This window comes from Macaca fascicularis, chromosome 13, assembly GCF_037993035.2.
Source record: "Macaca fascicularis isolate 582-1 chromosome 13, T2T-MFA8v1.1".
In the NCBI taxonomy this organism is placed as follows: domain Eukaryota; kingdom Metazoa; phylum Chordata; class Mammalia; order Primates; family Cercopithecidae; genus Macaca; species Macaca fascicularis.
In genome coordinates this window covers 506,535-518,799 of record NC_088387.1, presented here as the reverse complement: position 1 = coordinate 518,799, position 12,265 = coordinate 506,535, and the positions used below count along the sequence as shown (strand labels likewise).

Here is a 12,265-nt window from a genome sequence, read left to right as displayed (position 1 = left end):
AAATGTCCACAAGCGATCGGGGTTGGGGGGCAGTTGCAGCAGCACCTGGCTCTGTTGCGTTGTGAGCCAGCCACGTGGGCTGGACAGCTCACTTAGCCACTGAAATTACATCATCTAAGATTTTGTTTCAGTTACTTTGATAAATTCTCCCTCTTGCTATGAAGAGTAAGGTTTGTTTTTTTTGTTTTTGTTTTTTTTTTTGACTTGGAGTCTCACTGTGTCACCCAGTCCAGAGTACAGTATTACAACCATGGCTCATCGCGGCCTTGACCTTCTGGCTCAAGCAATCCTCCCGCCTCAACCTTCCAAGTAGTTGGGACCCAAAGGCGAGTTTGATTTCTTTGCTAACGAATTCCTAATTCACCTCGCAGTGGGCCTGTCAAGGCCATATGCCCGGACATCCACCTTGCCGACCGTCCATGTGGTCTCTAAGGTGGATGCACTCCGGTTGCCTGGGCTCTGCACGCGATACTGAGTCTCCAAGTCTGCCGCTGTACAAGGGACTGACAGCCCCAAGCGTCTCGACGCGCCACCTTGAGCCGGGCTTTATTCCACAGGGCGACTCTGCTTCCCGTGATGAGATGCAGCACGTGAGCACAGATCAAAGGGTATCAGCAACTAACCCATTCCCCTGGTACTAAGCAGAGGACCAAGAGTTTAGTTCCTTACTTATTTGCTACGGGCTTGACTCAAAACAGCTTTCTGGAATCCTGGGGACAAACATCTCTAACTGCTGAGGATTCTGGCTTTAGTAACGGAAGAATCACCTAAAGCCCATTTTGTAACTGCTGTTCTCATCAGAATTTGAGGCCAAAGGGAAAAATAAAAGGGGGGCTAAGATCGTGACACCCCAGTTTGCACAAGGCCAACCAGCCTGCTTGAGGGGGTAAAAGGAATAGGATTTTTAAACTGCTGAGTTTTAAAAACATGGCTGTAGGCTGGGCGCACTGGCTCACGTCTATAAGCCCAGCACTTTGGGAGGCCGAGGTGGGAAGATTGCTTGAGGCCAGGAGTTCAAGACTGGCTTGAGTAACACAGCAATACCCTATCTCTTTAAAAAGAAAAAAAAAGGTTATTAAAATAGTAATAAAGGTTAATACAATAAACTACTATGTCAACATGGCACCCCCTGCTGTCAGACGAGGTGCAGTCTCTGTGGCTGTGAGGTCCGGAGAGAAATGTAACCGGCATCATAGGGAAGGTGGACCCCAAAGCCCCACAACATTACTCCTGTACAGTGTGTTAACCAGCATGAAGTCTCCTCCACAATCAGAAGCCTGGTGTAGAGGAACGCTGCCCACTGGACCTGGGTGGACTCCAGATGCCGGTCGACCAGACAGCCCCACCCTGGGACCCTGCCGGCAGCCCCGACTGGACAGAATGGCCTCATGAGTGTCCTTTCCTGCCACAGGCTGCAGACCCTGAGCCAGTCCTGGCTGTGACTGAGGCTGCGCATAAACGTCTGCGCCCAACAGCTCACCTTTGTACATGACACGCCCAGTCCACCTCATTTCAAATGTTACACTTGCCCCAAGGCGAACACGGATGTTACAGGTTAACTCACTGCATGTGTGCTAGACTTTCCCTGTAAGTGTTCAGACATTGCACGAACCGGATGAACAAACCCCACTTTCCCTGTAAACGTTCAGACATTCCTTGAGCCCGATGAACACACACAGCCAACAAACCCCGGAACGTGTAATGCCGCGGCCTCCTCCCCTCCTGAGGGGCGTGTGCTTACAGCTCCCCCAAGACCACATTTCCCAAAGCACAGAGTGTTACTCTGAAAATAAAACCTCCTTTTTCCTTCCTCTGTACATCTCGTGGTCGTGTTAACAACTATTGCTACAAATGCAGAGAAACGGGGTATCATCCGTGCTGGTCACCGAATTCCTAGCACCAAAGCTTCAAGGCCCCCCAGTCTGAAGGAAGCTTCTATCACCCTAAAGCCAACTCTGGAGACGAAGGCCAAGCTGGGGAAACACTGTGTCTCTGCAAATCCACGCCACGGGGCCCTCTGCAGTTGTGTGTAAGGAACTCTTGGTCTGTCCTGGGGTTTGGGGAAATCAGGATGCAAGCAGATACCGTACGCTCTGCCACGGGACCGTGAAGTCTGCGGAACCTCAGAGGAACACGGAGACAAATGGCTGCACGACTCCCACAGGCCGAGCCTCGATGGGCGCCCGTGTCAAGAACACAGACACGCCGGGAGGGGCAGCCGATGCAGGCAACGCCTGCAACTCCAGCAAGCAACAGCGTCTGAGTGTGGGGGTCTCTGGCCAGGCTCCACCACAACTGCCATATTCTGTGACAAAATGTTAAAAATAGGTTTTAACTAGTTATAACTCTAACTTGTTTTACACATAAACAGAACACAGGGTACCAACAGGCTCCAAAATACTTTGCCTAGAACCAAGTCTAGAATGCAGATGGATGCTGCTCCGAGTGTGAGGAGTCCCCTTGTAGTGTCATAAATCCTAGATCTAGGTGACTAAGTGCTCTTCCTAAACCAGACAACACCATGAGGCTCTGAGGGCACCCTCTGTCCCCAGGCCAGTCCATCAGCCCCTGCAGAAGCTTCTAGAGTAAGAGCCTGTGGATTTGTATTGGACGGATGTAAACCAGGCAAAGTCACAGGGGCTCGTCCTGGAAGCCTATCCATTTACCCACTCATGCCATGGAGAGCCCTGCCCCCAACTCCACACACGCAATCACGCTCAACCACAAGAACTGGCTTCTAGGCCCTCAAGCTACTCCCTCTCGACCCCGGACAGACGCTTCTCAAACCATGAGGCCCAGAGTAGTCTTAACAGGTGGTCCCAGCAGAACTGGCCACTGCATGAATTGATATTTTGTGTGTGGGGGGGTGGTGGTTCTTCTGCCACTCAGGCACAGTGCACCATAAGTACAGTGGTACTATCATGGTTCACTGCAGCCTCCACCTGCCAGGCTTGGGTCATCCTCCAGCCTTAGCTTCCCGAGTAGCTGGGACCACAGGTGTACATCACCTGTCCTATTTAATTTTTTGTAGAGTCAGGGTCTTGCTATGTTGCCCAGGCTGGTCTTGAATTCCTGGGCTCAAAAGTGAACTGCCCAACTCAGCCTCCCAAGGTGTTGGGATGACAGGTGTGAGCCACTATGCCCAGCCTAGAATTGGTTTTTCTTAAACCTGAGTTTGACACATGAACCCCACTTACATAGATATCAGCACACTCTCACAGCTCGAGAGTTTTCCTGAATCTCGATTCTGTCCGTTCAAGGTCAATATCTAAGAAAGGGTCAGAACTGACCCTCCCTCCGTGAAGCCTAAGAGCAAATGCAGCAGCATCTCAGTGTATGAGGAGACAAAGTAAGATGGGTGGAAAATACACACTGAAATTCTAGTGCTAGAATCATAATCACCAACACTTTAAGAGGGAATCTGCTTTCCAAAATATGTAGCTGCTGGATTAACTTCAAAGTCACCAGATTCCACAGGCAGTAGCTCACAGGGGCACAGCTTTTTTTTTTTTTTTTTTTTTTTTTTTTTTTTTGAGACAGAGTCTTGCTCTGTCGCCCAGGCTGGAGTGCAGTGGCCGGATCTCAGCTCACTGCAAGCTCCGCCTCCCGGGTTCCCGCCATTCTCCTGCCTCAGCCTCCCAAGTAGCTGGGACTACAGGCGCCCGCCACCTCGCCCGGCTAGTTTTTTGTATTTTTGTTTTTTAGTAGAGACGGGGTTTCACCGTGTTAGCCAGGATGGTCTCGATCTCCTGACCTCCTGATCCGCCCGTCTCGGCCTCCCAAAGTGCTGGGATTACAGGCTTGAGCCACCGCGCCCGGCCAGGGGCACAGCTTTCTAAGGCCGCACAGCCCGGGACAGCGTAACAGCCTCAGGGCAAAGCAAACTAAACAAAGGCTTGGTTCTCTGAAGGACGAAGGTGCTCAAGTGTTTCCAAATATTCTTCTTCTTCTAAGTAAGTTAGATGCCTCCTACAACACTGTTTAGAGTGCCAGTGTGTTCAGAAACATGAAGTTGATAATACATCTCAGGACCCCAAAATCACTAAGGTAAAGGGACGTCAAGGTGAGGCAGAGCTTAGACCAAACCTGCCTCCCATGCTCTTCCTAACAGAGACAGCTACTGGGGGTGGGGGGAAAAGCCACGTACCTCCCTCACAACCGATCCACAAGGAAATTCCTCATGGACAGAGGACAGAACTCAAAGTCACCATCTGCACACGGAGATAAATGCGGATCTGACTGCTTCCTCTGGAAAGATGCACCAGAAATGCATTTGTCTGATCTACCTGTGACCTGGAAATCCCTCCCCGCTTCGAGCCGTCCATCCTTCCTAGACTGAACCAACGTACGTCTCACATGTATTGATGTCTCACGTCTCCCTAAAATGTGTAAGACCAAGTTGTGCCCCAAACACCTTGGACACATGTCCAGGACCTCCTGAGGCTGCCGCAGTGTGTCCTCAACCCCTCCTAAGGCTGTGTCTATAACCTTGGGAAAATGAACTCTCTATGGATCGAGGACTGTCGCAGAGATCCTTCTGGTTTACAGGAAGCATTCTCTCCTGCGAGTATATCAATGAAATCATGTGGAATTACAAAATGCCACTTTAGTAAAAGCCAAAGGAATTAGGGTTCTATGTGCTTCAAAAAAAAAAAAAAGTAACGTTCTATTTGTCAATGGACCATGAAGCCCACACCCCCTCTTGCACTGAAGATGTCAAATGGGACGAGAGGCCCCTCCTGAGGATGCTACCCTCTGACCCCACTTCCCAGAGTCCAGTTTCCTGCTGCTCAGGGAACAGCAACCCCAGCTTCACGGGGCTCAGGCCTCCAAACCCAACTCCCACGCATGCTGGAGAATCACCCCAGGGACTAGCTAAGTGGCAGGTGCAACTCTCACCTCACCCCCTTAAAGGGGAAAAGGCACCTTCCCGCTCCTCTTCCTGCTGGTGGGAACAGGGGCAGGAGCTGGAGGGTCAGGAGTCGGGCGGCAGAACGGAAGCAGCCTGGGTCCCTGCTAGTCAGAGTTGGCAAATGCCAACCATCCCCGACATTCACTTTGCAAATAAATCCTTCTCTTTTGTCAGGTCCCTGGTTATAAGTTTGCACCCATAACTTAAAAAGAAAAAAAAAACTCAGATAAAAAATCGGTGTTTGGCTGACAATATTTCAATTATCTTGGGGCCTTGGGTCAAATGATGGCAAAACAGGAAACTGAACGCTGTTATTCAGGAAACTACCTTCCAGCGCCGTCTACCCTCCCAGGCTGTCACCTTATGGTTGTTTGTCTGCTAGATGATTAACAAAACTGTTCTGAAAACCTAGGTGTACAGAACAGACAAGAAGTCAGCTTGGGTTGAGGGGAAGCAGGATAAGACCCCCTTCCCCGCAGGATGGTGGAAGAGGAGGAACCTTCAGCACCTGGGTTTTCAGGATGCTGGATCTCTGAGAGCATCTCTCACAGCTCAAGTACAGCCAGACCCTCCTCTGACACAGCCTGTTCAGGCGAAGGTGGGCACCTGCCCTAGAGACCCACAGCCCTGTGCGGGGCTCAGCTGGAGCTGAACTTGCCTCCCTTGGTAAGAGTCAGGGCCAGGGGTGGGGAGAGGAGAGAAGCAGCAGGCCTGAGGGCCACTGTGGAAACTCCATGCCACGCTAACTCTCGTCTGATGTGCTCCGGCCAAAGCCACGCTTCTCGGAGGGAGTTTCCCTTCACACATCCGGAAATCATCAACATCTAGTCTCCCCACAGAACAGATCCTTCCCTAGGAGGCAGACGCTTGGCTGTAACACGGGGTAATGAGGGGCGCGCCTTCGTGCCCACTCTGTAGTGTTTCCTGTTACCTATTTTACCTTAAGCTACAAATGATTCCCGTTTACACGGGACACAGTGACACAGACAGCAAAACACATGAGATTCAGTGTGATCCCACACCCGTCACTGCTGACCTCAAGTGCTTTGTTCGTTTTGCTTCTAGAGTTTGTACTCTCTCCCGGGGTTCCAGGCCTGTGGATTCAACCAACCATAGATCAACATATTTTTTAATGTGTTTGTACTAAGCATTCAGACTTTATTATTCTTTAAACAACTACTCGCATGGAATGTCCATGGTATAGCTGTTACGAGCAACCCTGACATGACTGTCTGCAGGAGGATGTGCATATGTCATATGCAAACACGATGCCATTTTATTGCAGGGACCTCAACGCCCAAAGACTTTGGATTCCATAGGCAGTCCTGCAGCCCACCCCCATGGGCACTGTGGAATGGCTATAATAGAAAATATGGAGGTTTTAAACAGTTATGTACTAAATCTAATCTTTTGTTAAGAAATTAATGTGTATCACTTGTATTATTTGGAAGTCCTTCCTGGCCCAGAGACTTGACATGTTCTTATCTTTTTGTCCACGGATCTAGCCATTCCAGTAAGCTTGTTGAACACAAATCAATTTTACAATGAAATTCTTACAAGAATCACACTCAATCTGTAAGCTGCTTTGGTTTTTAAAGTGAAATAACCAATAGTTTTGCCAACCTGCTATATCATAGAATAACAGGATAAAGCAGCCCCATGGCATGCAAAAACATGGGGTTTCAAAGCTAACCAGTATAAAACACGTTACAAACCCCTAAATATGAAAACGTTTTACACCAAAACATATATTCCAGAAAAAAACAAGATGTTCAAAAAAGCCCTTTGCAGAAAAGCACTTTCCCCTTCATTTTTCACACGGTTTCCTGAAGCTTGTGTTTGGTGATGACCATGAACCAGAAGTAGCGTCCGCTGCAACTACTGTTACAGCAACACAGAATATTAAGGGAAAAAAAAAAAAAAGGCCGGGCGCGGTGGCTCAAACCTGTAATCCCAGCACTTTGGGGGGCCAAGACGGGCGGATCACGAGGTCAGGAGATCGAGACCATCCTGGCTAACACGGTGAAACCCCATCTCTACTAAAAAATACGAAAAAAAAAAAAAAAAAAACCTAACCGGGCGAGGTGGCGGGCGCCTGTAGTCCCAGCTACTCGGGAGGCTGAGGCAGGAGAATGGCGTAAATCCAGGAGGCGGAGCTTGCAGTGAGCTGAGATCCGGCCACTGCACCCCAGCCTGGGCGACAGAGCGAGACTCCCTCTCAAAAAAAAAAAAAAAAAAAAAGGACACAGCATATTTCCTATTGATGAGAACAGGTAGAGTGTTATAAAATGAGTGTGTCCTAAAGTCAACAATGTTCAAATTCTAGGTCTCCCACAGACACTAGACGGTAACCGCCAAAGCTTATGTACCTGGCAACGTTCAAGGGGACCAAGTTCAGAGCTGTCACAATGCAGCACCATCCTCACGCGATTATCTCAGGCAGGTTTGAGGGCAAGTGCCCCCGTCACAGTGGGAAAGCTGCCCAGCCCAGCACTTCCTGAGATCACAGACCTTCGCCTTCCCACGTCTTCAATAGTTCCTTTACACCGGGAACCACACAACAAAACCTAAAACACTTCCTCAAATCTCAAGACAGTCTTTAGAGCTCTTTTCCTTGCCCCTTCTCTTACTGAAAAAGCTTATTTTGTAAGCAACCTGTAGTGCTTACCAGAGCTGGGGCGGGAGGAGAGCTAGTGTTTGGTAGACCGAGTTTCAAGCGTGGGGAGACCAGAAAGTACTGGAGATGGATGGCGGTGATCGCAGCACGACAGTGTGAACACACTTAATGCCACAAAACCATACACTTAAAAATAGAGTGCTGTGTAACTTTACCACAATCAAAAAACTGAGAAAAGTCATCTATAATTACTGTCTCCAATATCTTCCATCCTGTAAGTTACATTTGCTTTCGGCAATCCTCAGAGCAATCATGAAAAACTAATACCCTGTCGTCTCTGAAACGCAAAGTCGTTCAAGGGCTTTGGTTATAGGAAAGTAGCTGGAAAGCAAAGCGTCCGTTAGGCACAGCAGCCGTGATAGGACAAACACACGGTAGGAAGGTGGTGGTCATGCTACACACAGATGGGAAGGGTGTGGGGAGCCACAACACCTGATGCTTGGGAGGCACCTGGGCAGGAGCTGAGAATGTACCAAACACGTTCGATCATGCAACATTCACGGACCCCGAGTCCAGCCACCACCGCTGACATCCACTGTGGCTGGGGTGTCCTCCCAGCCTGTGATGGCTCGCTCCTTCGGTTAACTGCCTTGAATCTACTGGTTCCTCTCCTCATGGGCCTCTTTCCTGTCGTCTTCCTGTCATTTTTCTGTCAGCAAACACATTTCCTGTCATTTTCCTGAACTGACATGACATTTCCTGTCATTTTCCTGAACTGACATGACATTTCCTGTCATTTTCCTGAACTGACATGTCATTTCCTGTCATTTTCCTGTCAGCAAGCACATGCGTCCAGCCTGACCTTGCTGATGTGCTCCAGCGGCCCTGGACTCGAGCCGCACTGTTCCATCAGTGTGGCATTCGCGAGTTACCTCCTGGGAAATGCCAGGTGATGGTAACATCAACCAGGAGGCACAGCTGAGAAGCAGAACGCATGGTGCAGTGCCCAGAACGTCACGTCCTTGAACAGACGCTCCGTATCTTCTCCTCTCCTGCCAGAGCTTCACTGTAGGAAGGCGGCCATTCTTCCAGTGCTGCTACTTCCAACACCGGGGAAAGCAAGCTTCAGAAATGAACGGTGTCAAAGAGGGAGGACCCACCAGCAGGGCTACCGGCAGCCAGACAACCGCAGCCCCAGCATTCCCCAGCCACCATGACTGACAGCCCAGGCTCCAGAAATGCACGGCTTCAACCTTAGGAGTAAAAACCCTCCCAATCCAACTATTATTTTCAACAATGGGATTGAGGAATGAGGTGTTCTAACCCTGCCTCTCTCGACAGCACAGATCATCAGATCCCAGTTCTTATAGGATTGGGGAGTGGGGTGGGGTGGGGTGGTTCCTAACCCTGCCCGCCTTCATAGAAAAGAACTTGGATATGATGACCTGTGCTAGATTAGCACTTTGCTTCTGCCATATGCAGTCATCCTCAGCACCAGGAAAAGTCAGAATCGTTGAGTGATGACACCAATACCAACACACGCCGTTCTGCGGCTCTGGTAACTGGCTGCACAGATACAACCCGATAGTGGTGAGGTCTAAAGACATCACCAGTCTTCCCAAGGATTGTGTTCCTGAATATTTTGCGTTTGGAATAACGATCTTCTTTGCCAGGGCTGAGCCATGCTTCCCTCTCGCCTGTCCTCTGCCTTCACCAGCTTCGTGTGCGCTTCCGGACAAGTGTTTGTGCAGGTGCTAGCACTTATTTCCACAGCGAGAATATACACAGACACCACACAGAAATGGGCAACCCCGTTAGGAGCTGTGCAGGGAGATCTAACTCATCCCATGTGCCAAATTCCTGTTGCCATGGAAATTAAACTAACTAAACTAACGTTGCTATGATCTCATCTCTTACTGTACCGCTAAAGATCATCCGGGTAAGAGGAATGTGCCTCTGCATAGCATTCAGCTCACATTTACATGTCGGTTTTTCCTGAATATGGTTATGTGAGATAGAAATCAGTAAGATGGGGTGTAACATACAGTATAGGATCGTTGTGTCTCCTAGCCTCAAACACTTCAAGATCCTCAGAAAATGAAGTTTAACTCTGGGGACGTGAGTTACATAGTAACTTGTTTTGGATACTATCATATCAACACCAAATAACTTCTTGAATTCCTTTTTAAATTGAAAAGCAATTTACAAAGCACAAAAAGCCCCAATATTAAAGAATACAATTCAGTCTTTTTAGCATATTCTAAAAGCTGCACATCAACCACTAGTATGTAATTCCGGGACTTTTTCACCACAGGCCAAAGAAACCTTGAACCCATTAAGAGTCAGCACCTGGCTCCTTCCTTCTACCAGCCCCTGGCAATCACCAGCCAACTTCCTTTTCTCTGGATTTGCCCATTCTGGACACCTGTTGTGAGGAGAATCGTACAGTGCATGACCTTTGGTGTGACCTTCGGTGCTGACATCTTTCACGTCTAAGGTGAGTGGAATCTCAGTGAGTGACCGGTTGACAGACACCTGGACTGTTTCTACTACTATGAATAATGCTGCTGTGAAGATTCAGGCATGACATACTTTTTGGAAAAAATGTTTTCAGTTTTCTTGAGCATATGGCTAGGAGTGAAATTGCTGGGTCGTACGGTGATTTCATGCTTTTCTGAGGAACTGTCGGACTTTTCCAAATCAACTGCACCATTTTACTTCCCCTCCCACTAGCAATATATCAAGATTTCAGTTTTCCCCAATTCACCAACATGTCACTGTCCAATACTGGGGTTTTACCCACCCATCACGGTGGTTGTGAAGTGTTATTTCACGGTGGTTTTGATTTCCATTTCTAAGATGACGAATTCTGCTAAACATCTCATGTGCTTTTTAAGGCATTGATATGTCTTTCTTTGGAGAGTGTCTATTCAAATCCTTTGTCCATTTTTAAATTGGATTTTTATTAAGAGTTTTTGAATATATTCTTGATATCAGGTCCTTATCGTGATCATGTATCCTGTTCTGTGGGTTGTCATTTTACTTTAATAGTATCCTCTGAATTGAACATTTTTAATTTTGATACCGTCTTTTTCCCTTCAGTTGCTTGTTATAGCTTTAGACGTCTCAGCCAAGGAAACATTGCCTAATCCAACCTAACAGTTTCTCCAGGATTCTCCCCTAAAGGTGTTATGAGCTGAACTGTCCCCCTCCCCCAAGATTCCATGTTAAAGTCACAACCCCAGAAACCCAAAATGTCACTGTATTTACATACAGGGCCTTTAACTTGGCAATTTAGGTCCCATAAGATCTTAAAAGTAGGGCCTGATCCAGTATGACTGGTGTTCTTTTAAGAGAATTTAGACACAGTCCTCAGTGCTGCATACACGTGAGAGAAACCTGTGAGGACACAGAGAAGAAGCTGTCTACACAGCATGGGGTGAGGCCCCAGAGAATCCAACCCTGCCCCCCTCACCTTGATCCCAGGCTTCCAGTCTCCAGTAAAAAGGAAATAAGATGCTATTGTCTAAGTCGCACGGTCTGTGGTGTCCGTTATGGTACCCAGCAGACTGACAGAATGGGTCTCAGTCAGCTCCTTACATTGGAACCATGTTGAGCTTTGCGTGTAGGGTGAGGAAGGGTCCAGTCCATCCTTTTCTATGTGGATACCCCAGTTGTCCCAGCACCATTGAGTTGTGAAAGGAAAAAAGTAAAGCAACCCTTGCTGTCCTCTCTCCATCAACAGATTAGAAGATACACTGAAGAATCATGGACAATTTTGTCGGTTTAAGCCAGTGGTTTTCAAACTTTTGGGTCTCAGGAACCCTTTGCACTTTATTAAAGAGCACAAAAAAGCTTTCTCATCAGGCCGGGAGTGGTGGCTGCTCATGCCTGTAATCCCAGCACTTTGGGAGGCAGAGACAGGTGGATCACTTGAGGTCAGGAGTTCGAGACCAGCCTGGCCAACATGGTGAAACACCGTCTCTACTAAAATACAAAAATTAGCCTGGCATGGTGCTGAACACCTGTAGTACCGGCTACTAGGGAGGCTGAGGCAGGAGAATCGCTTGAACTCAGGAGGCAGAGGTTGAAGTGAGCTGAGGTCACACCACCGCACTCCGGCCTGCGTGGCAGAGCAAGACTCCGTCTCAAAAAAAAAAAAAAAAAAAGAACATAATTTAGTTTCTTTTACAAGGATAAAGTCATTACATCTTAACACAGTCTTAAAGAAGAAACCATTTTCCAAAATAAGCAGCAGCGTGGCAACAGTTTGTGCTGCTGTGAAAACACCTAACATCTCTGCACCTCAGACAGCAGGATTCTCATGCCTGCATCTGCGTTCAGTGGGCTGCAGAGCCATGGCTGAAGTTTATGAAGAAAGTCCGACCCCATACTGATATACAATTAGGAAGCAGTATTTTCATTGTGTTTTCAGATCATTTTAGGTATTCTCTGCTGCCAAATGTAACAAGTGGCACTTCCGTACAGGCCGTCTGCAACACAGAGTCTGTGCTCTGGTCGACGGGCCTTTCTGCCCCAATTCCTTCTAAGTCGACTGGTCCGTCTTGCACTTGAATGGCTTTTACCAGCACACGATTTTGTAATCACACATTGGTTAGAAAATACTGGTTCAGAGTTATGAGCGGCTTCCACATTTCATTATATGTCCAAAAAAAAAAAAAAAAAAACCCCACATCAGTATCACCATTGATCACATGAGAAAGTGGTGGACACAA

The 12,265-nt window shown here is 48.1% G+C and overlaps 1 protein-coding gene and 2 long non-coding RNA genes across 40 annotated transcripts in view; 1 reads left to right on the top strand and 2 right to left on the bottom strand.

The window, feature by feature from the left end:
• Positions 1-12,265, top strand: part of LOC135966743 (disco-interacting protein 2 homolog C-like) — a 208,699-nt gene that overhangs the window by 113,770 nt on the left and 82,664 nt on the right. For 35 of the 38 annotated variants that reach the window (XR_012421839.1, XR_012421835.1, XR_012421833.1 and 32 more), the window contains one exon: positions 9,844-10,026. Coding sequence is in view for 26 of the 38 variants with exons in the window: in XM_065526564.2 (XP_065382636.1) it covers positions 9,844-10,025 (182 nt within the window). In the remaining 12 variants the exon portion in view is untranslated. Of the gene's footprint in view, positions 1-8,368; positions 8,790-9,843; positions 10,530-12,265 lie in introns of those variants that run through there. The other 3 variants (XM_074010931.1, XM_074010944.1, XM_074010938.1) reach the window with 2 other exon arrangements.
• LOC135966745 (uncharacterized) overlaps positions 1-12,265 on the bottom strand; it is an 85,853-nt gene that overhangs the window by 799 nt on the left and 72,789 nt on the right. The gene's annotated exons all lie outside the window — the stretch shown is intronic.
• Positions 7,119-12,264, bottom strand: LOC141408290 (uncharacterized). Its single transcript, XR_012421847.1, has 2 exons — positions 12,124-12,264; positions 7,119-11,857 (listed from the first exon to the last, which is right to left on the bottom strand). It is a non-coding gene; the product is annotated as an uncharacterized lncRNA (long non-coding RNA).